We start from the raw sequence: 26,905 nt of genomic DNA, 5'->3' as shown, positions 1-26,905 counted from the left end.
CTGCAAAGCTAGATGCTCCACTAAGGCCACTGCAATATTATCACTTCATAGAAAAATCACGTATGAACAACACAAGAACATGCTCAATCTCTTGAGTTTGTCTCAGCTGCATCAAGTCAATATGGGTTCTACTTAATTCATTCTTATCCAGAACCTTCATCTCAAAAACTATCAGGAAGCCTAAATTTCCATCTTTATGGGGAAGAATTTAAATCATTGCACATCCATTGGATGGAATGTTCTGCCACTGTAAAAAAAAGTATGAGAAACCGCTTTATATACTTACATGTAAAGACATATATGGTTGTTAAATACACAGTATCCAGCTGGGTACAGAACAGTGTGTATATATAGTGTGCTAGCAACTGTTTAAAAGTAGGGGAAATAACATATATTTATATGTGCATAACATATATTTATATGTGCGTGAGATAAATCTGGAAGGAAATACAAAATACCAATACAGCAGGTGTCTGCTGGGAAAGGAACTGAGTGGCTGTGGGCTGGGGGAACATGAGTAGGAGAGAGAATCTGACGAAAGATACTTTTACATATTGTTGGCCCTTGCGAATGAATTATCTATTTTACAATCACAACTCACTATCACCACAATAACAACACAACACAAGTTATTCAGAGAAGAAAGGGGAAGTCTCACACGTGAATACAGTATACCACAGAGGTCAGATTAATTAACAAGGAACAAGTTGCCTTAAAAGGAAACAAAGCTAAACTATGAATCATGTCACTGCTAAGAGGAGAAAGGCTTTCTATTCTCACAAAGCAAATGTACAAGTACATAACTTTGTAAGAATCACTTTGGAACCTTAAAGTAGTTTTGCAATTTGCTGTATCCTGAGACTTTGTCCCCAGACCAGCGGATACCATCCATTTCCACAAAGTTCCACCTGCCCTTCTAATTGCAGAGACAGTATCACGGCTTAATGCAGCAGATGACTGGGGCACTGCAAGAGAATCAGTGACTTGTTCTATTCAGAAAGTCAGGATGAAGGAAAAAAGGAGACGGCTTGTGATGATGCTGAAGTATCTTCTTAGAACACAACCCTACCAAGCTCCTAATGTGACATAATTGCTCCATTCCCAGCAAGTTAAGGAAGAGAACACACATGAGCTAGCATGGGGGTGGGGGGGGGGAGGCAAGAGGGATGTGAGGGGAGAGGTCTGTAGAAGGTAAATGATTTTCACTGACTCCAGTAACAGAATCGGAACAATCCCTGCATCTCAGTTACAAGCAGGGATGAGAAAAATGGTGAGAGGTATTTAAGGAAACAAGTTAACCTTCTTCAGTACCCTCATGAAGAGTTAAAGGTCACCCCAAATTGTGATGGGCTCAGTGTGTGGTTCAAAGGTAAAGCACTAGAAGAATGAAAAGCTACTTGATTATCTGTGAACAAGACCCGGATGCTGGAAACCCCTCGGGCAACTGTCAGGCTTCTTCCTTTCCATCTGCAGGTGCCTGTCTAGGAATAAGATTTTAGAGTATCCCCTTGTCAGCTCTGGAGCTAAATTCTGATGGAATAAAGACAGGAGCAAAACTATGGCTGGCAAGATCAAGACATGACAGAAAACAGACAATCTAAAGGAAAACCACAGAAATGCCATTAAATGTGTATGTGGAGAGACAGAGAGATACACTCACAGAACTGCAAATACTTACAGCACTTACTATAAGCCAGACACTTTTCCAAGTGTTTAATCCTCACCACAACCCTAAGAGGTAAGGACTATTTCCATCCCTATTTTATAGATGAGTAAACTGAGGCACAGAAAAAAAGATCAAACAGCCAGCAAGTGGAAGATCCAGGATTCGAACCTAAGCAGTCTAGTTCCAGAGCCTTAGAAAGTTTTTGAAGCAGGCAGTTTTCTCTCTGTCTCGTTTCTGTTTCTGGTCTGTCTAGCATCTGTCTCATTTCCCCTAGGGTCCCCTATCCCTTGTGCAGAATTCCATGATGAGGCAGCCACTGCCTCCTACCACAGAAGGGGGAGGAGCCAGATTACCCTACCTGCAAGCAGATGTTGTCAGGCTCAGGCCTCTTGAACAAGAACGTGCTTTGCTTTGGTTCCTGCTGCAAAGCCTTCCGGAGCCTCCTGTCAAAAAGCCTTCCCCCCAAATGCCCATTTTGTGTAGGACAGTCAGAGCCTGCTCTGTTGCTGGCCACCAAGAAGCTGTCTGACCCTGCATGGGCTTTTGGGACAAAACATACCGGGGAGTATGAAAGGCCTGTTCCACGGAGAGCTCTCACAGTGGGGCCACCTGCTCTAACTCTGCAGGAAATGCTGCTCCCATGTGATCGGTCGAAGCAGCTTCTCCAAAAATGGTCTTGTGCAGGCCATACCTCTTTTTAAAGGTTTTTAAAACCGCCCACACTGGCTTGAAATGTAATTATTTTCATGTTTGCAGTTTCCTTTGTTTCATTTTTATAAGTGCCTGTGAAATGCTTATCCACCACCTGAGTTTTTCACAAATTCTGGGAAGGCTTAAGGGGCCGTTTTCTGCACCTGATCTGCTAAACCTAAGAGGCTGCCTGACAGGTTTCTTTGAACCACGCCACACTTGGCCCATTGGATCGCCTGGAGTCCTTTACACACCCGAGTGCATGGGGAGGGTGAGTTTAAAAAAAGATCCCCAGGCCCTGCCCTAGGGGTGCCCTAGGTCTGTGGTAGCCCTAGGGATGCGCATCTTGTAGGCCTTGCCCTAATTATGATGTGGAAGATAGTTCCCTAGAACTAAACCAAGCATACAAGAAAACTGACCAAGGAGTTTTTTCAATGTAGCTTACAAGTATAAAATACCTCAGCGTTGCCAAATTCGGTTCGCAGAACAGCAGTTCCTAAGGGGCTGCTGTGTCCTAAATTGCTTTCTGGTTCATGAATACAGATTTTATTTCCTCCTCAAGTCTATCCAGCACGCACTGCGTGAGCAAAGTGTACATGAGCTCATGTACAAACACCATGCTATGTGATAGGCAAAGGCGGGAAGCACAGTCCTGTGTAATGGCCCCCAGTGCCAATGTCAACCTCAGGATGTGTACAGACATGCTAAGTGGGGTACAGGGATATGCAGGGAGGTGAAGTTGAAATGAAGTTTTGCTCATCACCACCTCCGCTTCCTGGGCCCTTCCTACTACTGCATGCCAAACACCACTCTGAGTCCTTTACGAACATGAATCTCTTCAATCCATCTCCACAACCATCCTACAAGGTAGCATCCGTTATTATATAATTTTATAGAGCTGTACAAATAATACGGAATATGTCTTTCCTTTGTCAGAAACGCAAGCAAGCTGTTTGAATGTGAGGAGGAAAGGAATGATGGTATTTTGCAAAGCCAATGCTTAGCGCCCCGTGGACACAGTAGAGAAAGCAGTTAGGAGACTACTTCAATCCTAAAAGTGAGGGCTGAGGACCTGAACTGGAGTGTGGCAGTGAGAAGAGACAGGCAGAGATGAAGAAGGGGCCCCGAGGCCCTGACCTGACTCCCTAGTCATGGCGTCAGTGGGGGAACAAACAGACAAGAGTTCTCCTCGAGTTTCTTTCTAACTTGGATGACTTGGCGCTTTCTAACTGGGGTAAGCTTTCTAACTTTGGGCAGGTGGGAAACTCGAGGAGGAGAGCAAATGCAGGGGCCACAACAGTGATGTCTAGTTGGGAAATTATGTCCACACGCAGTGCTTTGCGGGTAGATGAAAACGGGAGTTCTGAATGTGTTTCCTGCGTGTTGTGGGCATCTAGGTTTGTCAACACAAAATTGCTGTTTGAAGTCACAGAGAAAGAGGAGACTCTATGGGCTCTAGGGAAGAAAGGACTTTGAAGAATTCTGACCTTTACATGTGAGGAAAGCAGAACAAAGATGAAACAGAGAGAACAGTCATCTAAGGAAAAGCCACTGGGGAAGAGAAACCTGCCCAGCCAGTATTCTGGAAAAGACAGAGGGGAGACTTTGAAGGAGGGCTCAACGTAGGTCAAATGCTGCAGAGAGGAAATGGGATGGAACCAACCCAGAGATAGAGAATTGTAAACAATTGTAGAGAAACTTACAGAAAAAGAAAACATCCTCAGTAAAAAACAAAATCCAACCAACCAAAGCAAGACATGGAGAACAGTTATTAACCTTCTTAAGAAAAGAAAGAGAAAACTGAACATGAGGGGAAAATGGAGACAGAGAAGGGAATTACTAAGTAACGGAAAGGGTATGTGCTACCTGCCCTATCAGGGGTATCCGTCATTACAGCAGATGCCTGCGTTTGCCCACTGTTGACCCCAATGTATGAGGGAGCTAACAAGGCGTGTCTTATATATTGTTACTTAATTTTTTAAATGATACTTATTGTTTATTGGCTACTTTGATGAAAAGAATAAGCCTCCATCATTTCATTTGTAATCTAAGATCTTGTATACTCTGTTTTCCACAAAGCCAAGTTTTCTTTTATAATTAAGTAGAAAGGTGGAATGCTGTTTATGACCAATTGGCTCTCAGCACCCTTTCCCAGTCCTCTCTGCCTGCAGGATAGAGATCTGAAAACATTAAACTCCCAGACTTCTTCGCACGACACAGTACTGGGTTCAAAATAGGTTCCACTAATGGTATCTACTCTTGGGAGCTTTAAAGGATAAACTAAGGCAGAGGCGAGCTTCCTGGTGTTGTTGCTCCAGGCAAACAAGGTCACGGGCACTGTTGTCAGCTGGACTTGGTACGTCCATTTCTATTCATGAGCTTCAAGGGTCTCTCGAGTTCCAGTGCTTCCTCACAAGCTTTATAGTTGTGAGAGGGCTGGGGCCAGTGGTGGGCCAATGATCGAAGCTTCCTGTCCATGGCAGTCAAAGTGGCCTTACAATGAGGAGGCCGGGGGTGGCCTTATGACCTCTGTCCTTTAGCCCTTCAGTGACGTCACTATAGGCACTTCGTTTCCTGTTATAATCCTTTCCTGCTTGAAATACCTACTGTGCTTTCTGGACTGCTACTGGGGCAGAAATGGATGCTACCCCCAGTTCTAAGTTCTTTGGACCCTAAAAACTCACCTTCACTAATAAATGCTGAAACATATAGCCTGGCGTTGAGCTACTTATCAGAGTGCATTGCACTTTGCTGCCCCCACATTCCAAGAAAATCAGAATTCTGAGCCTTGACAGGCCTGAGGGGCTCACTTTCTACTTGATTTGAGCATCTAGAACAGTGTATTCAAAACAAAAGGGTCGAGAAGTTCTGTGTCCAAAATGGAATCACTAGCCTCAGGTGACAATCGAGCACTTGCCTGAAGAGAGTGCAAGTGAGGAACTGTAATTATAACTTAATTTTAATTGATTTAAAATGAAACAGCCACATATGGCTAGAAGCCACACACTGGACCGCACATGAATTCCAAAGACGTCCATCCAAGAATTGCTTTGAAAGAGCCCGTGAATCGTCTGAAATTGCATCAAAAATTGTATACGTGTGCAAATGCATTTTTCTGAGTGTCCACAGCTTTCATCAGAATCCCAAAGTGGTCTTGCCCACCACAAAAGTAAAAAAATGTTCTGCGACTGGGGACCATGCTAGCCGTGCCAGCATTTCTCAGTTCTAATAAGATCACCCGGTCCAAAGCAGATTTAATTTTCCAGGAATCTGGTACAGGAACGAGCTCTATCAAAACACATTTGCATGCCAACCCTGGTTTTGGCCTTCATCCTTATGCCTCACATGGAATTAATTTTTGCCCCCAGGGGCTCAGGCACTAAAATCCATTAACCATACTTAGTACGTTATCTCATTCATTCACTTACTCATTTATTCATTCATCAAATATTTGAGAGTCTACAATGTACAGAGGACAAGGAAGGCAGGAAGCCAGCCAGTGCAGGCCCTTGGACCCAACACAGAGTGGAGCGGAGGCTGAACTGAGAAAAGATTGGTTGAAAATCTAAGAAGCAGTTAGATCTCTAAATCCCCTACCATTTCTGCACAGCCAGGTGATGCCTCCACCCACACCGATGGCTGCAGGTTTACCCTCTAGAAAAGATTAATCAGAACAACTTAGAGTGGACAACACCAGGTGATATCTGAGAATAGGGAAAAGGCAAAAGCACAAAACAGGATTATGTGAAAACCCTTCCACCGTCACTCCCAGCCACACAGCTGTAGCTGGGTTAAGGCACTACTAGTCACAAGTGAAGAGGGCAAGAAGATGGTCCCTGCAAGCCTGGACCAGACAGGGAAGCATCCTGCAATGCGCTGTGCTACGTTCCAAACTTAAAGGACACCTGAAACTTAAAGCGAGTGGAGAAAAGGAAACCAGCAGAGGACCGTGTGCCAAGCCTGTCTCACCGCAGCCATGAAGCTGAGAGAAAGTCACACACTGCCACTGGACAATTCCAAAGTGTATGCATTTCTTAGGGCAAAAGAAGAACTCATACCCTTCCTTGAATTGTTACTGCATCTTGTGTTTAAATACCTACTCTGAAATTCTACAAAAGGCACAGACATAGCTCATGATGGCTGTTACCTGTGGAAACCAAACCCTGCATGTTCTGTGCTTGTAGAAATGGAATGTGAAGTTCACGGGCAAAGGATGCAATTCCCAGACTCTAAAAAGCTGCTGTCCAAAGCTGTACCCAGCACAGATTCACAGACTGAAATTTACTCAGTATGTTTAACAAAACGGAACTGGGTAACACCGGGTAACAAACCCTATGAGGTCATCCTTCCCTCCCCACATTCCGAGGGCAAAAACATTCACCAAGAATGCCCCGTCTGTTTGCATTCACAACAGCTCCCAACTTCCAAACCATGTTTTGGTCCTCACATTCTAAAGATCTCTACAAAAGTCCCTGCAGTGGCCACAACTAAGAGAGCTAAATCACTTAGCAGAAATGAAGCTTGCTAGACATTGTAACTTTCGTAACAGGAAAGGAATATCTGCCTCAGCTAAAAGGCTAAAAAATTTCAAATTCAGGAATATGGAGCATATCCCATCTCTTCTGAATGGGCAAAATAATATTAATAAGAATGGATATTAAGAGAAACCAAGGAAAGCAATGCAAAGATGCAAATGTGCTATGAGGGTGAATGGAACACCCAGCCCTTATTTGTCCCATAAGAAAATGATCTGAAATGAGTGGGAGGTGACTAGCATTGTGAGAATGCAGACAGACGTACCATTGTGTGTGGGTGCAAAGCGACAGGTATTAAAACTGAAGGCAATTTATATTCAATAATGGTCATAACTGTAGCTACGATTACGTAAACAGAATACTTCCATACGAGAAAGCTTTAGTAATGTCCTTTCCAAAACACAAAGTCCCATCATCGCTCACTATCGGCGGCTGGTGAGAGCTTGACATTCTTTCCAAATATGCGCCTAAAATACTACTACACTAATCTCATATTTTTTCATTGCTCCCCCTTCAATATCAGCTCCTTTATGGACACTTAAAGAACTATCTGACTTCAAGAGAAGTTAAATATTAAATAAAAGCGATCATTTTAATGACTAAAAGTGGTCGATTAGCCATGTGTTGAGAATAATTCAAAGCAATTTAGTGCACAAAAATAATTAATAAATTGTTATGAAGTCCTTTATAAATTTGGCGTGTCAAATAAATGGTCTATAACCAGCATCAGCGTCAGCATAAAAATACTTTGACAGTCACAAAGTGACCATACTGAATCTGTAACAGTTTGTCCTCAGGATGGAAGAAAGAAAATTCTATACACATAAAACTGAAATAATGAGACTTAAGTGCCAGTAAGCTTGCTGCCACCTCAAAAGGTAAATGTTTAGTAAGGGCCAAAAACAAAACAAAATCCAAGCCAAGTTCAAGGAAACTGAATGGAAATTTATTTTATTTGATGAGACAAATGCAGAATTTTGACCAATAATTCTAGGTGGATAATATTCAACAGATTGTTGAAATTTTTTTCTGTAAATACATAAGGTCTGGAAAAATGGCCAGTTTACTTTCTGATCTGCTTCCTGGTGCTAACTAATTTTCATTATTACAGGATGATGGCACTCTGGAGAATTAAAAAAAGAGCTGCCACGAACTGACTTACATTTCTTTGCTATAGAAACCAGAAATTTATATCCAAAGAAAAACAGTAACAAGGAGACAAGACTGTCGAAAATGTCAAATATACACTAAATATTGCTCATCATTCTTTATAAGAATTGGGAAGCTGTGGGGTCTGCTGAACTAAACAGCAAAGAAGACATCAAGAGCAATGAAATTGAACCCCAGGCATATCTTAATGACTTAGTTGGTTTCTCCGTCTGTAAAACTCGGGACACCCTTCCTGCTGTCTGTGTTAGATAATTAAGAACTGTGAAGCACTCTGGAAGTACAAACTGCTAAATAAATTAGGACTGCCAAAGAATTTTCACCATAATGTGCTAATAAATAATCATGACGAAACGTGGGCTTTGAACTTCATTCTTGTTTTCAAATTAATAGTGCAAACCAGACTCCGATCTCGTAGTCTGGCTTGGCATAATGTTAGGTAGCAAATCCAAGTGAGGGATCCGAAATCACAGAAGGGATCCTGTTTTTCCAAGAGCAGTTGACCCAACTTTACATGTCGCAATGCAAATAAGGTCACGTGCTTATTCCTGTCGTCCCAGAAATATCACCGTTACACCTGTGTCTTTCTGCACTTTGGCTAATTCCAACTGGAGTGCATTCTACTTGAAAATCCACTAAGCAATCAACTTTTTGAGAACTTCCTCTTATGTCAAACTGGAATTCCTAAACCATAGTAATGTTCTAAGCTATTTTCTGGGAATTCACGACAGCTAAAGTCACTGCTCTCTCCCCTTCCCACACTCTTAGACCATAACATTGATAAGATGGTAGGTCAATCGAAAAACTTTGAATGCTTTTCAGATTTGCTGACTGAGAAAATAAGGATGAAGATATTAGCAGCAATTCTATGACCTTCCAAACTTCTTTTCCAATGATGGAATGAGCACGTTATAAGATTTGAAATATGGACCCGGAAAGCTGACTTTATTATTCACATGTAGGTCTGAATGTTTTTCCATATACATTTGAAAAATAACTACTGAAAAACAAACAAGCAAACAAACAAAAAAATCCAAAGAATTTTAAATCACAGAAAGATGGGAAAATTTTAGAAAATAAATTCATTTTCATTCTCTCTCACTGAAAATATAGCATCTAGAAAATATAGTCTTCTATCTAAATCCACAATCTGATCAGGTTCTGCTTACAGAGTACGTTGTTCTGTGAATTCTCTGTACAGGTATAAATAAAATGTAGTTATAATGAACAGTTCAAACATCATCAAACAAACAAGCCTACATATATCCTGTTTTTATAATATATTTGGGGAGAAAGTCCTCTCCAGTTACTATTTTAAGGAAAAATTAAACATCTACAAAAGAAACCAAAGTAAAGGATATTACCCACATTAAAATGCAAATATATAATTCCATCCTCATAATAACCAAGACCTCAAATACCAGTGTTAGTGACTGGTATTAATTGAATTGTGACATTAGCTTTTATAATCATTGATGTCAAAAGACCACAGTGTTCCAAACATAATTATCACACCAGCATCTCATTTCATGAAATTATTAGTTAAGAGGAGAAAGCCTCTGAAGGAATTTGTATTTGATTAGTTTCACTTATTTAAGAACACTGAATAATTTAAGATCTGTTTAAATAAAAGGGACACAAAAGGGGCACTTTTGAGAAGTGCTGGCGTCTTCTGTACCTCGCTCTTTCCGGAAGGACCCTACATTCCCCAGAAGGATTACTAACTGTGCGTACCTTCCAGATGAAGCCACATTAGCCTCCCCTTCACACTGACGACAGAGGCCACGCAAAGTTCTCCTGGATTCCTGGGGTTCACAGCTTCAAGTTTCATGTTCTTTGTGAAACCCCGACTGAATGATGTCTGAAAGAGAGAACTGACACTGAGCCAGCAGGTACCACAGCAAGCCAGCATGCAGCAACAGGGCCAGCCAGCTGGCGAAGCAGAAATGCGCACACACTTTAGCACACATGCACGCACACAGACCTTATTTAGAAGAACAGCCTTGTTCACGGGTTTGTCTTTCCCGCCACCCAAGAGGAAAACCACCATGCCTGCTTCATTTGTGTCCCAGAAATTAGAACTCTGCTTGGCACACAGCAGGTGACTAGTAATACATGTTGAGTGAGAGAATGAATACATTCTCTCTTCCTTACTCCTACAGAATCACTGAGATCATTTCTTCTACTTCCCCATCTTCCTCACTAACATCAGACCTGGGCATATTTGAGGAGTCTTCACCTGGCATCTTCCTACAGCCTGAAGAACGTCCTTTACCATTTATTTCAGTGCAGGTGTGCTAGTGATATTCTTTTATCTGAGATTGTCTTTTTTTTTGCCTTTGTGCTTTTTGCTTCTTTATTTTTATTTATTTTCTAAATTCACCTTTTACAAATGTACATGTAGGAAAATTCACTCTTCTTGGAGCATAGTTTTATAAGGGAAGGGGACAATCGCACGGCTACAACCACAATCCAGACACAGAACAGTTCCCTCACCTCCAAAACACCCGTGTATTGTCTATTAGGTAATCACTTTCTTCCAAAACACTGACCTATTTTCTGTTCCTCTAATGCCGCCTTTTCCATAAAATCATATAAATGGAATCATGCACTCCGTAGCCTTCTGAGTCTGTCTTCTTTCACTAAGCAAATGGTTTTGAGAGTCTTCCGTACTATTGCACTAATCAGTAGTTCGTCCTATTTGACTGCTGAGTCATTTATGTAGATGTACCAGTCGATCCATCCACTTACCAGCTGACACACATCTGAGTTCTTTCCAATTTGGGGCAATTGGGAATAAAGCCTCTATAGACTATAGACATTCAAGCACAAGTTTGTGTGTGAACATAAGTGTATGAGTCAGCTCTGGTTGCCATAACAAAATACCACAGGCCAGATGGCTTACACAACAGAATTTCATTGTCTCAGTGTTCTGGAGGCTGGAAGTCTGAGATCAGGGTGTCAGCAGTGTCAGTCCTTCTGAGGCCTCTTTCCTTGGCTTGCAGATAGCCATGTTCTCTTTGTGTCACCGCATGTTCGTTCCTCCGTGCACATGGTCTGTATTTTCATCTACTCTTCGTAAGAGGACACCAGTCAAATTGGATTAAGTCCCACTCCTATGACCGCGTTTTACCTTAAACACCTCTTTAAAGACTCGAACTCCAAATGCAGTCACATTCTGAGGTCCTGGGGGTTAGGATTTCAAATATGGATTTTGAAGGGACACGATTCTATAACATTGTTTTCATTTCTTTAGAAATAGGATTGTTGGACCATATCGTAAATGTATGTTTCTTAAAAACAAAAACAAAAAAACAATAAAAACCTGCCAAATTATTTTCCAATATCCGTTTTGCATCCCCAACAGCAGTATGTGGAGTTCCAGTTGCAAACATATTCACTCACACATGATATTCCCAGTTTTTCAAATTTTAACTGTTCTACCAGGTAAGTCTAATGGTATCTCATTGTGGTTTTAACTTGCATTTTCCCTATGACTAATGATGTTGAGCATATTCTCACGTGTTCCTTTGTCAATATATGTATCTCCTTTGGTGAAGGGTCTGTTTTTAATCTTCATTCTTGAAGTGTATTTTTACTGGATATAAATTATAATGTTTTGTTGTTTTTTTCTTTTGGCACTCTAAAGAAGTTGGTTCAGTCTCTTTTGTCCTCTGTTCTTCCTGATGAGAAGTTTGCCATTATTCGAATTGTTTGTTATTCCTTTATTTGGAATGCATTGTTTTATTCTGGATGCTTTCAGGATTTTTCTCTTTATGTTTGTTTATCAACAATTTCACTATGGTGGGTTTCTTCATATGTATTGGGGTTCACTGAGATTCCTGAATCTGTAAATTTAGATCTTTCAGCTACTTTGGTAAATTTGGGGCCATTACTTTTTCTTCTTCCAGTCTCTGTGGCCACTTCTTCTGGGTCTTCAATTACACAGATACTGCCCCTCAGATTCCTGAAATTCTCTTCATCTTTTCCCCCAAACCCCTGCCAATCTTTTATTCCCTCTCTGTTCTTCAGACAGGATAATTTCCAGCTTCAAGGTCATGGACTCTTTCCTCTGTCATCTCTATTCTGCTAGTAAGCCTTTCCAATGAATTTTATTTCAGATGTTGGTTATTTCAGTTTTAGAATTTCTCTTTTTTATACTTTCTGCTTCTGTTCTGGCACTTCCTATCTTTTCATTTATTACGAGAACATTTTCCTTTACATCAACGCTTCTCAAACTTTAGGGTATATAATAATCACCTGGAGAGCCTTTTAAAAACACATACTGCTGGGCCTCACCCCAAAGTGTTTCATTCAGTTGATTTGAGGGAAGGCCAGAGAATCTGTACTTCTGACAAGTTCCCAGGTGATGCTGCAACTACCGGCCTAAGGCACACACTTGGGAACCAGTGTTTTTCACCACTGAGCTTAGTTATAACAGCGGCTTTAAAATACTTGTCTGCTAATACAAGCATCTGGGTCATATTGGGTTTGGTCTCTGCTGATTATCTTTTCCACTGAAAATGAGTCTGATTTTCCTATTTCTTCATGTATTGAGCAACTCTGGATTGAAATCTGGATGTTTTAAATGTTTTGTCATAGAAACCCTGGGTTATGTTATACTTCTCCCCTATTTTAGCAAGCAATGAAATATACTTAAAATATGCATTCCGTCTCTTGAGAAGCAGCTCAGATCTCAGTTCAGTTCTTTCATGCTTCGATGTTAGGCTGCTTGGAGTTTGCCTGGCAAACACATGGTTCAGGGATCAGCCAAAGATTTGGCAGAGTTTATACAGAATTTGTGGTTCCTCCTTCTGGCTCTCCCCCATCTGTGACTTCCCTCACTTTCCCATAGCTGTGGTTGCCCAAATTCTGTCATCAGGTTCATCAGGCCAGAATGATTATACATTTTATATCACCGTTTTAATCATCCCCTATGTTGTCAACTGTGGCTGACCTCAGACCACAAGTCTGAAAATATTGGGATGACCACCCCAAGCTCTTCCTTTCTTCTAAACACCTGTTCCCCTCCAGAATCTGCCTACTTTTGTTCATTCTGAACATCCCTCATGTAGCTGTTTTTTATTCTGAACAGAGTTTATAGTTGCTATCTGTGGGAGGATCAATTCAGTATGAGCTTAGCCAATACTGGAAGCAAAATTCCTTTCTAAAGAAATATAAATAATATAAAATTTTCCAAAATCACCTACTACTATAAATTTTAACCAGACATTTCAATACTGTATAAATATATCTACTTTGAAATATATAAACTGAAATAAACAAGTTCCTGTAAGTAAGATTATATCTCTATGTGACTCATGGAAGGAAACCAAGGTAATTCACATTTACCTTTCTTTTTATACACATTAAGTTGAAATGAAAGTGTATCTCTATATAAACAGAATAAAATTATCCAATGTATGTTAAGTAACCAATTTGCTCCTTTCCTTTATGTTCCTTCGGAAATAGAAATCAAAGCTATTCTAGATGGGCTATTTTCCTGCAAGTCTTCAGTCTTCCTAATTTATCCGTGCACATTATGTATTGAGCTTCTTTCTGATAATACAACTTGATAGGCTGCCTGAAAAGCCTCTAAGTAAGTTAAAATGCATTTTATCCTACTTGATAAGGGAAAGCTACAACCACATAACCTATTTTAGTTTCAACTCACTTCTTGAGGGTAATTTATAAAGGATCAATGGCAAAATGGTTACCTGTGGGTTTATTTTACTAAGCATTTGGCTGTGTCAATCCATTTCAGAACTGCCTCTAATTGTTAAACATCCGCAGGGAAATGTCTTCCATGCATCCACTTCCACACTACCCGCTCCTCTGGTACACACAAGATGTGTGATAAAAAAATGAATTTATAATAAGCATTCCATTCAAGAGCACATGTAACAAGCTACCAAAACTCAGTGAAGTATCAGGAATGCAATGCATCCACCGACAGGCAGATAACAACCCTGTGCATTAAATAAACGGAGAGGCAAAAACAAAGGAGGGCATATTTGTAACACGTGCATTCCTAATGAGTATGCCAGAACATTTACTAAAACAGATTGAATGTGGGGAGCAAAATCCTGAAAGCTCAGAGGCCATCTGGGGATGTGGCTACATGGGTCACTATTAAAATCCTTTTGAACAACAACTGGTTGAATGGGAGCAGAAGACAGATAAAAAGGAGCATTGGTAGAACTATGTTGTCACAGAAGAGACAACTCCTTAAATACAGAACTGGGAGGATTTCCTTCCCAAAGCTAAAGAATCAGGGAAGGGTATTTCTTTCTCTTGTCAAGTAGAAAGCACAAAGTCAAAGGGGTTTGGTGATGCATTGAGGCGTCTTCATGATCCTAAACGAATGGCAGCAAGGCTCATAGGTTCCGTCACAAGTGACAGGAACATGGCAAAACGCCTACTAAGATTGCACTGCACTTCGTAGGCCTCAAGTGCTAACTAGCAGCTAGCCTCACGGTGGCATGGTTACACCGCTGTCCCCTCGTACCACCTAAATACTCAGCATACAGTTCTTTCAAAGCAACAGAAGAACGACCTTTGTGCAAAGGCAATGACACCCAAGTAGAACGTTCATTTAATCATGTATGGACCCCTGATTTCCAACTCTGCCACTGATATGTTGACCCAGTAACCAACCTACTTAATTCTCCAAAATCCGTTTCTGACTTCTATTCAGTGTTGAGCTTCTCTCTATTAGGCCAACCCTTTCTGCCTCTCAGTTCTCATATCCTGTGACCCTGTAGCACAGCTGATGGGTGAATGGCAGTGAGTCAGCAGCAGTGGGAGCCCATGGCTAGAAAACAAGTCTTGGATTTGGGAGTACGTTGCACCATCACACGTGCAGCCCCCGTGGGGGGACTGCGTCTTTTTTCCTACCGTAAGAAATTAACGTTCAACACTAAATACTCGTACATGTTCAACATACTGGGCTCTACATTTATGCCTCATTCTTTAAAAGGAGACAATAATCTATGTCCCTTTTCACCGTTTCTAGGGTTGATGAAGTTTAAATGAATAATTTATAAACTACTTGATATAACCAACTCCTATAACTAAGCATGAGCACACCTGTATGCACACACACACACACACACACACAGAGTTTTGTGTCACAGAAATCCTATTACTGTGCCAGTAAGCCCAATTTGGAAAAGATAGGGGCTTAGAGGAAGCAAAGGACAAAATTTTTGGATTAGCATTCTACTAAAATAATCCAAGGCAAAAATTTATGATCCTATTTTAAGAATATTCCTCAGGAGCAGAGAACCTCTGATCAATGGCCTGTCAGTATTATACTCCATAGCGAGCGCACAGCTCACGGTAGCACAGGTGACTAGCTGTTCACCAAAGTTTGTCCTCTTTCTTCCATGGCATGGAATCATGGCTGGGAAGCGTAGCTCTGCCAGGGCAGATCTTAGCCTCACTCACGGCCCGGTGCAGCCAGGTGACTGGTTCTCGCCAATGGAAGGTGAGTGGAATGTATCAGTACCAGCCATAGTGCTTGGAACAAGGGCTGTCTTCTCCTGGATCTCTTTCCTGTCTACTCACCAGATTCAGATAATGAAACCAAAACAGATGTAGCCCAAGTCTCACCACAGTGAGAACCACCCACTCACAGGAACACCCTGGACCCTTGCCGAAGTGACAGATCAGCTTATAACATGTCGAGCCACTATACAGTCAGGCGCTGATTTATGACTACAGTCCAGCATCACCCTGATATCCAGGCTGAGAGGAGGACTTTCCAAAAACGACAAACGTTTTAGGATCCCGTGGTACACGGCAGCACTCTAATTTTGCTCAGTAAACAGAAAGCAATCGATCAAACTTGTGGTGAGCAACATCCATAATACAAGAAGTAGCAAGAACAAGCGTCTTACATTTTTGAAGCAGAAAGGAGGCGCTTCTTCTGTTCCGTGCTGCTTGTGATAATCCGCCCAGTCAAAGTCCTGGCCCGAGTAACCTGTGCAGGACAAGACACAACAAACAGCATTAATCAAGCTACATCTCAGAAAAAGGAGCAGCGTTACAGGGTGGCACTAATGAAAACAGTATAAGGTGTAAAGATAGGCCCCAGAAGGTGAAGCCCTTTCTTAAGCCTGACAGCACATCAGAGTTTATGAGGGTCGAATGAAATATTTTGAAAATGTCAAGTACCACATACAGGTAAGGTATACACCATCGATATTATAATGTGTTCCCTGAAAGCAGGTGAAGAAGTGAAAGGTACCCACGTTGGCGCATGCTGGTGGGTAGGTCTGCTTTGGGGGAGAATAAGTGAGTGGGAGAATGAGTGATATTGAGGGAGGGGTCCAAGAAACCACTATTCATATATACTAAATTTAATTAAATGCAGATCTTACCAAAATGTTCTTTTCTTTCCTTATTCATTTTTTGTGTGCAATTAGACAATACCGTGTTTCCCAAAAAATAAGACCTAGCCAGACAATCAGCTCTAATGCATCTTTTGGAGCAAAAATTAATATAAGACCCCGTCTTATTTTACTATAATATAAAACCGGGTGTAAAATATAACATAATATAACATAATATAATACCAGGTCTATTTTACTATAAGACCGGGTATAATATAATATAATATAATATAATATAATATAATATAATATAATATAATACTGGGTCTTATATTAATTTTTGCTCCAAAAGATGCATTAGGGCTGATTGTCCAGCTAGGTCTTATTTTCGGGGAAACATGATATTTATCTATTATGACCATGATGACAAGATATAAGAGAAAGTGAGAGAAAACTGTTCTAAATCATAAAACAGGAAAGGCATTGGGTGTATGGCTTTACCTAGATAGGAAAATACCTCTTAATATGAGTGTCTGTGACACTCTTAATATGAGTGTCACAAAGGATAGCAATGGAAATGAAAAACACAGTACCAATTAGGATTAACTGAAACTGTAACGAATGTCACTATACTCTTCATTTAGTATTCTCTCTTTATTGGTTTAAGTGTATGTAAAATAAATCGATAAGAGACTTAAGTATATTTTTGACACGAAAGAAATTGGGGGAATTTCTTTCCCCCCATATTGTCATAAATTTACACCTGCAAATTCATTTAACATGGGGACTTTAGTTACTAAGTCCCACAGGTACAAAGCGACTACAGAAGTTCTTTATGAAAGAAACTCAAGTTATCGGTTGCCTCCTACCTTCATCGGACTGGCAAGGACAAAATAGTATTCTCTTCATCAAGTAAGCTCAACTTACCCACTTTTTCTAAAGATGGAGGGTTAACCAAGCCGGCAGCTGTTCTCCTGTAGCCCAGGGACTGACCCTTGACCCTCCCGTACCTTACTGACCATCAGTGGCAGAGGTACCCACTTCCTCCGGAAACATCCCTGCCATCCCTGACAATTCCTCATTGCTTTCCAACAATGAGATAAGAAGTCTCAGAGTTCTGAGACACTGTGTACTCTTTCTAGCTAGTTCTGAAGAGGCTCTGTACATGTTCCCCTCTCCCCCGCTCTCTCCAGAGCTGTTCCTCCAGCCTGAAGCTCTTGCATCAGAGATTTCCGGAAGGGACCAACCCAACTTTCTTCTAAATATTCATCAGCAAAACACATGTCTTAAACAAGGAAATGCAAGTTTCTGTACAATTAATACAATCCTCCACTTTAAGAGAAGTCTCTCTTGGAACTGTTTTGGATCAAATCCTTGCATTACTGTGTAAGAATAGAAGAAGGCACCAAGACACCACAAACTGGTGAGAAGATACCTAAAAGTACGAAGGGTACTACACCAGAAAGGAGCACTTGTTTTAGACCCAGCTCTACCAGGAACTGGATGAACCAAGGTAAAAGGAAAAGTAAATTCATCTTCGGAGCCTGACTTTATCTACTAATTCACAAAATGAAGAGCACATCTTAAAGTCTCCTCTAGCTGTTGCATTCCAGGATTCAGAGCCACCATTACTAATATTTTACTGTTGCAACTTAGGACTTTTCCTTCCCTCTGTAGTTAATGTTCTTCTCTTCTAAGGGAAAAGCATGGCGGGGTTGATGAAGAGAGGATACATGACATTCCCTAGACGAGCTCTCAACTGAACAGCTGAACACACAATGACTTCCAGAAACAGATGGGCCCTGTTTGTTTAGGGATGCAGCTGACTGACTATTAAAGTCAAGAACTCCTTTGGCTATGTATCTCTTCCCTGGACCTCTCCTACTTCCTTAGTTAATTTTGTGAGTGAGGACATCTCATCCAGCTCATGGGGGGAGGGGGAAAAAACCTATAGAAATGAATGGGAAACTATGTTCTGATATAACATGAAATTTGGGTATTCTTTATGGTCAATATCTATTCAGATAAAACTTTTCAACTTAGAAGTCACTTCTACTCCCCCTATAGACATGTAGCTGGGTTTTCCATAACCACGTTTATAACCACCAAGCTCCAATGGGCTTCAACCCTTCCATAAAATGTCATGCTCCATGGTTTCCTGGACCAACATTCAGTCCGCTAGATCCAGTCTTTAAGACTCTCTATGGGGAGCCATTTTTAATCTAATAATTTCAAGAGATAACCAAGTCTTGCTGGGTATGTAAACAACAATTAATTATTCTGCCCCTAGAAATGTCTCCTTTCCCTGAACATTTGAACAGCCTAGACTTCTCTTCTTCCCTTTCCTAGGGACCTTTATTCACTTCATCACTTAAAACTCTTTTCCTTCAGGCTGATAATGAGCTCTCTTTGTAAGGGAGTTCTGTGACAGCTCAGAAAATAAATGCCACATAAAAACAAATTGCTATGGCTTGTGTAATAGAGACAACAGGGGTCAATTATACTCATTAATCAACAAAGACAGAACAAGAAGTACTAAGGCTTAACTGCAGCCAGGAAAACATGCTTTAAACCTGGGAGGGAGGAAAATAGCAGAGGGGAAAAGAAAAGGAAATCAAAGCCCCTTGGGCTATTAAAATTTGCAACAAGTTGCCATAAGACACAGTTGAACCCCCACTAGAGTTACTTAAGCTTTTATTAGTGTTTATTCTGAATGAAGTTCTGACTGTTACAGATCCAAAAGGGAACAGGTCGATGGCCCATTTCCATATGATACAAATTAATTGACATAAAACAGCTCCACTTGCAAACATTGCAATTGGCAGTGTAAGTAGACAATTCTGTTGAAAAACCATTTGGCAGGAAAAATGTTCACAAACTTTGAAACAATTTCATTTCTGGGAATTTATCGCAGTAAAAACAACCTTAAAAACTGAAAAAGTGTTACACATTAAGATAAAATGACAATATTATTGACAATACTGTGGTGGGGGGAGATAACTTTACATCCAAATGTAGAATATGAAATGGATATGAAACTTACCCAGTCTGTGAAAAGTCGTGCAGGCATGAAATTGCACAGTTTGTTTAAAAAAAGAAGTCGTGAAAAATGACTGTTATAGCTTTAGATGAAAAGATTTCTACAAGCATATACAAAATGATCACATTTATATTTAAAATATGCAAAGAAAAAGACCAGGGGCAATGTAAGAAGAACTTAATAGTAAATATCAAAATAATGATCTGGGTGGTGTGACTCCTGGGTATTTTTTTCTTCCCTTTGCATTTTCCAAATTTTCACTAATGATCACGGATTGTTTCAACAATAAAAATTATTTGAGAGCATAGCATGCTTGCTTGATTTTAAAAGACAGTCAAGGTCCTGATCAATTAATCAAGTGTTAATTCAGAACATGGAACACACCATGACCGCCTCCCCGTAGCTGCCCTCCCACTTCTCATGTGCTACCAGAATCCTGATTGTACCCCGTTCCTACAGGAAGTCAGCCCTCTCCTCAGTGCCAGGAAGTGACTCATGACAACCCTGAGACCATCATGGAGGTCTCAGGCCCTTGCCAGTGACTTGGGATGGAGGGGAGAGGAAGGGTTAAGAAAAGACGTCCTTCTCTAACAAAACAGACCACAGGAGTGAGAGCTGCTCTTCTATGATGGGTGGATATTTATTTTTAAAAAGTACACTCTGAATAAAAAATAAAAACACCAAAAGAATATTATGTTCAACATCTACCTGACTGGCAACAGGAAAAACAATGCAATGAATCCACCATTATAAAGTCTGTCGCGAAACATACTTCTCTGCATTGCAGGTAGGCATATATCTTGAAAAACAATTCCAGATGCCAATGTGGCAACATGTGTCAAAATCTTTAAGAAGGTGTTTGCTCTCCAACCTAGTAGCCATTTACTCATTCACATATCCATTCATTCAGAAATATTTAGTAAGTGCATGCTATCTGCTAGGCAGGGTTCCAATACTAGGGATACAGAAGTAAACAAAACCAACCCAAATCCTTACCTTCAGAGAGCTTACATTCAGAGGAAGGAGACAGATAATACAGAAATATAAGAAGTCAGATGATCACAAGTGCTACAGAGAGAAAGTGGAGAGGAGGCACAGGGAGGGCAGAACTGAGGACGGCATTATTAATGAGAAGGTGACATGTAGAGTTGAGGAAGCAACCGCGTGGCTGTCGGAGGGAAGGGTGTGCCAGGGCAGAGGGATCAGTAACTGCAAAAGCAAAATTCTAGCAAGACTGCAAGTCATAAAAAGATAATATAATACAAAGTTAATTTTTCAAAATTAACCTATAAATCCAATGCAATGCCAATTAATATCCAGTGGGGTTCTCTTTTAGAGCCGTATAAACTGATTCTAAAACTCATGCACAAAAATAACAAGACAACTCTGGAAAGGAAAAAAAAGTGGAGGAATTCACCCAACAGACCTCAAGACTCACTATAAAGTAAAATCAAAAATTTTTAAAGGGAGGTATTTGCTCAGGGATGGACAAACAGACTAATGAAACAGAATAATAAGAATAGGATACGGTTCACACCCATAAAGGGACTTGATATATGCCAGTGGTGGCATTACAAATCAGAAAGGACACAGCAGACTAGTCAATTAATGATGCGGACAATTGGTGAATTTGAAAATCCAATTCAAGCAACAACAAAAAATTAATAATAAAAGTGTTTTCTTTCCTCCTGCCACGCAAAAATTAATTCTAATTAGGTTAAATAGCAACAGATGAAAAACAAAACTGCAAGACTTTTAAAGAAAATACAGATGAACATCGGTAGGAAACATTTCAAAAGACATATACACAAATCATAAAAGAAAAGACATTTCGACTATTGAATTATACTTGAAGACTTCAATATAACATAAAAAAGCATTAAAAAGATGGGTGTCAGGGTTATGGGGGCAGGACCTGAATTCTTGCAACATTCATTAAGCTAGGGTAGCTACTGAGGATGTGCAGAGAACGAGACAAAAATCCTGGTTTTCATGGGTCTTTCATCTTAGTGGAGACAGATTTTTTTAAAGAAGACAAAGAAGTAAAATTTTACATGTAAAATCTGACATGATAAAAAGTTCAGTGGAGAAAAGCCATGGGGGGAAGCAGATAAAATCATTGGGGGTGGTGATTTGTGATTGATGTTAAATAGGGCAGCCAAGAAAGACCACCTCAAAACTCTCCATCAAACACGGCCAAGTATTAGCATTTGTTTAATCAAGGCAGCAGGTCCATGAGTGTGTGCTCATTTTCTGTCCCCTTCAGTATGTCGGAAATACAACAGATTACAAAATAGACTAAGTTTTCATTAGTCAGTATATGAGGTTTTTCTATAGGAAAAGAGAATACTAATTGGGTTCACTACTTTGCGTCTTGATAATAATTAAAATACACCTTTACTTCTGAAATCGTGTTCACCGTTTATGAGTGTACTCAGACGGCCAGCTCCTAGAGACAGAATGCTAAAAAAAGCAATTTACTTCAGCGCTCGCTCACACATTTTACAATAGACATTTGAAGGCTAAACATTTTTTATAAAGGTCCCCTAGTGGGGTGGGGTGTTCCCTCCGCTAATTCTACGACTGATCTTTGAAGTTACATGCCAAGGAGGTTAATGAAATAATTTAAAAAGAGCAATCATGGGTGGTAACCTATACACATTTATACTTAGGTGATTTATTTACTTGTTTGATCACCACTTATAGTACCCATGATATTGAATTGTTGTTGACTGGGTTTAAACTAATGGGGCAAAATCTCCAAGGTCCTGTCCTTGGCTTACCAGGAAAACACGTGCAACAGACAGAGACGGCACTGAAAAATTCCTATCCAGTGACGCTTAGACTTTGTCGCCAAAGGCTGGGGACCGACTTTTCTTAAAAAAAAAAAAAAGGAATGGAGTTGAAACAATGAAAGTAAGGATCTATATTTCTGCACATTTCCTATACCACCAGATGTTTTTTGTTTCATCAGCTGCTTCCCACTGCCTGGAGAATGAATGGGATATCTTTTTGTTACTGGGCAACACGTTGTAATCCTAAGCAATGTTTATGGTTCTAACAGAAATTTAAACAATGTAATACACTGGTGGAAAACATACACACAAGAAAACATCTAGACACTTGTCAACATGTATAATAAATCCTCCACGCTCTCTCTATAAAGCTCAGAATTTACACTCTCTCTATAAAGCTCAGAGTTTACGTTAAAAACAAACTTTTTAAAAAAAGTGTACACTTCCACGCATTCATAACACAAAGAATCGTGTTTGAAAAAAATTCTACAGCATGACTTCCAACCCTCGTGTGACACCTAAGACATGTAACAAATTGCCTCAAAAGAAAACCATCAAATCACCATTAGGGGAGTCACCACCACCACCTCTCAATTTTAGTTCATTTTAATTACAAAAATAAACATATTCTACTCTCACAAAATGGTAAGGGAGCTAAAAAAATAAAGCTGAGACTTTGTTATATCCACAAACACTTGGAAAATTATACCCGAGAACTGAAATTCTCCAAATGCTTTGACATATGAACCATTTCAGTCACAGGAAAGTCACGGTTCACTGACATTAACTGGTCCTGTGTAAGGCCACCAAAAGGCCCCCAAATTCCCGAGAAGGATGGCCTTTATGAAGATCCCAGTGAGAGAGAACAGCAGTAAAGCGTAAATTTGGTTACACCCCAAAAGCCCTAGATTTAGGATCTTAAGACTGGAGATTGAAGCCAACTTCTGCCCCTGGATGTAAGAAATTATTTAACACAACTGAGCTTCAATTTCCCCACGTATAAAATGACTGGAGTTGTTGAGGTAATCTTTAAGATCCTTTTCAGTTATAAAAACCCTCTACTTTTATAATTATACGTGTTTAGTTTTGAATAGAGAATACAGTACTTCAGATCAAAAAGAAAAAAAAAGTATTCTACAAGTATTCTGCTGAGAATCTCACTCCCATCCTCACCCCATCTGCCCTGCTTGCCAACTCCATACCTCCAAAATCTATACAGAAATCACTGTTTTCATTAGTTTCTTATATAACCTTTCAGCATTTCTTTACAGAAATATGAGCAAACACAAACATATTCTTTTTTTATTATTAGTTTCAGGTGTACAAAACAACGCAGGTTAGACATTTCACCCCTCACAAAGTGGTAACCCCCCTCCCCCAATCTATTGCCCTCTGACATCATATATATCACAATTCCATTGACTCTATTCCACATCCGATGAATATATATATATATATATATATATATATATATATATATATAAAATTATAGTTGACATACAATATTACTCAGCTTCAGGTGTACAGTGCAGTGGTCATATATCCTTATTTAACTCTTTTCTAACAAAGAGGCATCACACTCTATGAAACCCACTGGTCCCTCACTCACAGCTAATCTTGGGAAATTTCCCTTATCAGTACACAGAGATTTTCTTCCTCCTTTTTAACAGCTGCATAGTTTTCATTATATGAATATTCACAATCTATTTAACCAACCCATGCAGACAGGGACTTGTATTTTTCCAGTCTTTTGCTACATTATACCTCATGTTGCAAAAAACACTTTTATGCTTATTATCTGGACAGCATATCTTTATGAGAAATTTCCAGAAGTGGAACGGTTGAATCAATAGGGAAAATGCATTTATAATTTTAGTAAAATGTGCCAAAATTCCTTGAATACAGCTTGCATATTCTGTACTCTCACCAGCAAGTCTAGAAATCTGGTTCCTCTACTCTCTTCAAGACAGACGTTCTCTTTCCCTTTTGAATTTCTACCTCATCTGATAAATACGTGCCATCTCAATATGATTTTAACTGGCATTTCTCTTATTGTGATGAGCTTGCATAAGAGTCCTTGTGTTTCTTTTACTGTGAACAAGCTGTTCATATTCTGAAACTTTTTTCTACATGTTGCTCATCTTTTTATTTCTGGTTTATTCTTAACTCTTATTTCAAGACAACAGTCTCATAGCCAAAACACATCCCTATAGATGATGGGTGAATCTCTGGCTAACGATATTGATCATTTCTTGAATGCTTTAAGTGTTAAAAAGAAAAAAAGGTAAGATTTTCTTATTGGAAGGTACTAATCACTATTACCCGGTATTCTACAAATAACATATAATAGCCATGAAGACATTTTCGTGTGTGTGTGTGTGTGTGTGTGTGTGTGTGTGTAAGTGATTTTGCAAAAGGTAAGCTTCATTTTCAATAGAGGAAAGAATAGTTTGGAAGATTGCCTGAAGACAGTTTCATTTCACCAAATATCACAAATACTTGAGTGGTAGAAAATAAATGATAATTGTGGCTACACATTAAGTGTAAGAAAGCTTAAGATATAAAAACATTTCATATTCTAAATATAGTTGTTTCATTGCACATTTAAGAGTTCAATACATTAACACAAAACAATTTCCTTAACATCATGAAATGCAACTATCCAAATAGGCACACATATCTTCCTAGCAAGTATTCAAGCTATGTCAACAATCTCTTTTCTAAAAACATACCTTTAACAGTTACAGTTCATAGGAAGTGTATTTAAAAACTCTAAAAATGCTAGCAAACGCTAAACCTCATCCATAACGAAATAATCAAGCAACAAAAATATTTTTCCTTTTTTTCCACTATGTGAGGAAATACCCAACTGATTTTTTAAAAATTCTTAAATAGATCCTATTACTAACTAGAAATGCCCACAATCCCACCAAGCAGCATTTTAGATATCAAAAAAAAGTCTTTGTTCAAAGCTTGGAACCCATCCGCACACGTGGTCTGATTAGAAAATTCAGGAAGAAAGAAAGATTGCTCCAGAGGCATTCAAATTCTACAGGTGACCTGTTGCTAAAATTTCACAATAGGAAAGAGCGTCTCCTCTTACCTACCACCCATAGGCTGTTTATAAAATCTGTACAGTTATTATAAGTGATTATAAAAATGCTTAGACTTCTGTCATTTCTCTGTCTGCAGAGTACCTGTGGCATACCATAGGTGTCCCGTTTGACAGTCTTACACACTGACGCACAGCGATTTGGCCAGAGTCATTTGTGAGTACTGAAGTGGGAACAAATGCCTCCACCTCCTGAACTGGTGTCCTCACCACTCTGCAACCCAGGTCGGGAGCCAGGCCTCCCGCCCTGGGACTTACTAGGTATGTGGCTTTGGGCAGATCACCTCAACTCTCTGCGATTAAGTTCCCTCATAGGGCAATCCTCATTTTGAGGATTACATGAGTTAGGCACTTAAAACAGTATAAACAGTGTTAGGTAAAAGTTCACCAAATGTTAATGAGACCACATTCCGTTACTGCAGATCTCTGATGTGAAAAACCAACAGTGGAAATGGAAACACTCAAAAGCATCTCCTCTATGGGAATGAGCATGGAGGAAAAATGAGGATAAAAGCTTAAGATACAAAAGCACAGTTGTGTCAGCGGAGTAGTCATGTCATGGATACAGTAGGTGCAGCCCAATTAATGGTGGCGCATAGTATCTGATGGCCACCAGGAAAACTGGAACTTTACCTGCGGGGGTCGATTCTCTCTTAATATGGTTAACACTACAAATGAACCAGTCCTTGGTGAGCTGAAAAGGTTGGCGCAACACCCCTGTATTATTTGTAGTTAACTGTTAAAATCTCCCTTAAATTCTTTTTTCTAATTTCTTCCCATTTTCTCCCCATCTTCTCTACTTGCATTTTGCTGCTTTCTTCTCTCCACAAGGGACAACAAATCCTGATGCTAAACTTACAGTGTTGTTGGTGGATCCCAACTGAAAATTATTTTAATGCAACTTGGTTTCCAGTTTCCTTATTTTAATGTGCTATATAGCATCATATTGTTGAATATCTGGGAGCCAGGGGCTCTGGGGGAAACCTGATTTATTGGAAATAAAAATGTAAAGAAATGCTTCATTTGCGTTTTATTGCGCTCTTCAAGCCACTTCATAGACACTCTCAAGTTTTTAATCACAATCGCTTAGCAACTCTGTACCCTCTGTCACTACACAACAGTGGCACAGCGCCAGTCACACAATCACTGGGAACCGCACTTCACAGAAGTAGATTGAGAGACTCAAGGTCACACGTGGCACCAAGGCAGGAAGCTGTCACAGACTCCCATGTCAAGCTAACCACAGACACACAATTTTTTTCTAAATTGTTTACAATGTCAACTTCTCCAGATAAACAAAGGGGACCACTTCAGTGGCAATATAACACCCTCTTGAGTCACCCAAACCCTGAAAATTTTCACAGAATACGAACCTTTGGGAGGTGTGAGATTGACTCCATTTTTAAGGCACCATTGTACTGGTAAGATGCCCAAAGAGTCTGCATGGCACAGCATTGAGATTTTACTAGGTTCTGGTCTTAGATCGTCAATAGTCACTTGAAAAAAATGATTGTTAAAAACCTGAAAGAAAAAAAAAGAAACAGAGCCAAGAGTTAATTCCTTG

The 26,905-nt window shown here is 39.9% G+C and overlaps 1 protein-coding gene across 5 annotated transcripts in view; it reads right to left on the bottom strand.

Annotated features, from left to right (window-relative positions):
* SFMBT2 (Scm like with four mbt domains 2) overlaps positions 1 to 26,905 on the bottom strand; it is a 201,950-nt gene that overhangs the window by 42,566 nt on the left and 132,479 nt on the right. For all 5 annotated transcript variants that reach the window (XM_019738254.2, XM_019738252.2, XM_019738251.2 and 2 more), the window contains 3 exons: positions 26,715 to 26,862; positions 15,960 to 16,042; positions 9,793 to 9,919 (listed from right to left, as the gene is read on the bottom strand). In XM_019738254.2, coding sequence (XP_019593813.2) covers positions 9,793 to 9,919; positions 15,960 to 16,042; positions 26,715 to 26,862 — 358 coding nt within the window. The remainder of the gene's footprint in view (positions 1 to 9,792; positions 9,920 to 15,959; positions 16,043 to 26,714; positions 26,863 to 26,905) is intronic.

This window comes from Rhinolophus sinicus, linkage group LG02 (genome assembly GCF_036562045.2).
Source record: "Rhinolophus sinicus isolate RSC01 linkage group LG02, ASM3656204v1, whole genome shotgun sequence".
In the NCBI taxonomy this organism is placed as follows: Eukaryota; Metazoa; Chordata; class Mammalia; order Chiroptera; family Rhinolophidae; genus Rhinolophus; species Rhinolophus sinicus.
The sequence above is the reverse complement of the archived record's forward strand: the minus strand, read 5'-3'. Positions and strand labels throughout refer to the sequence as shown.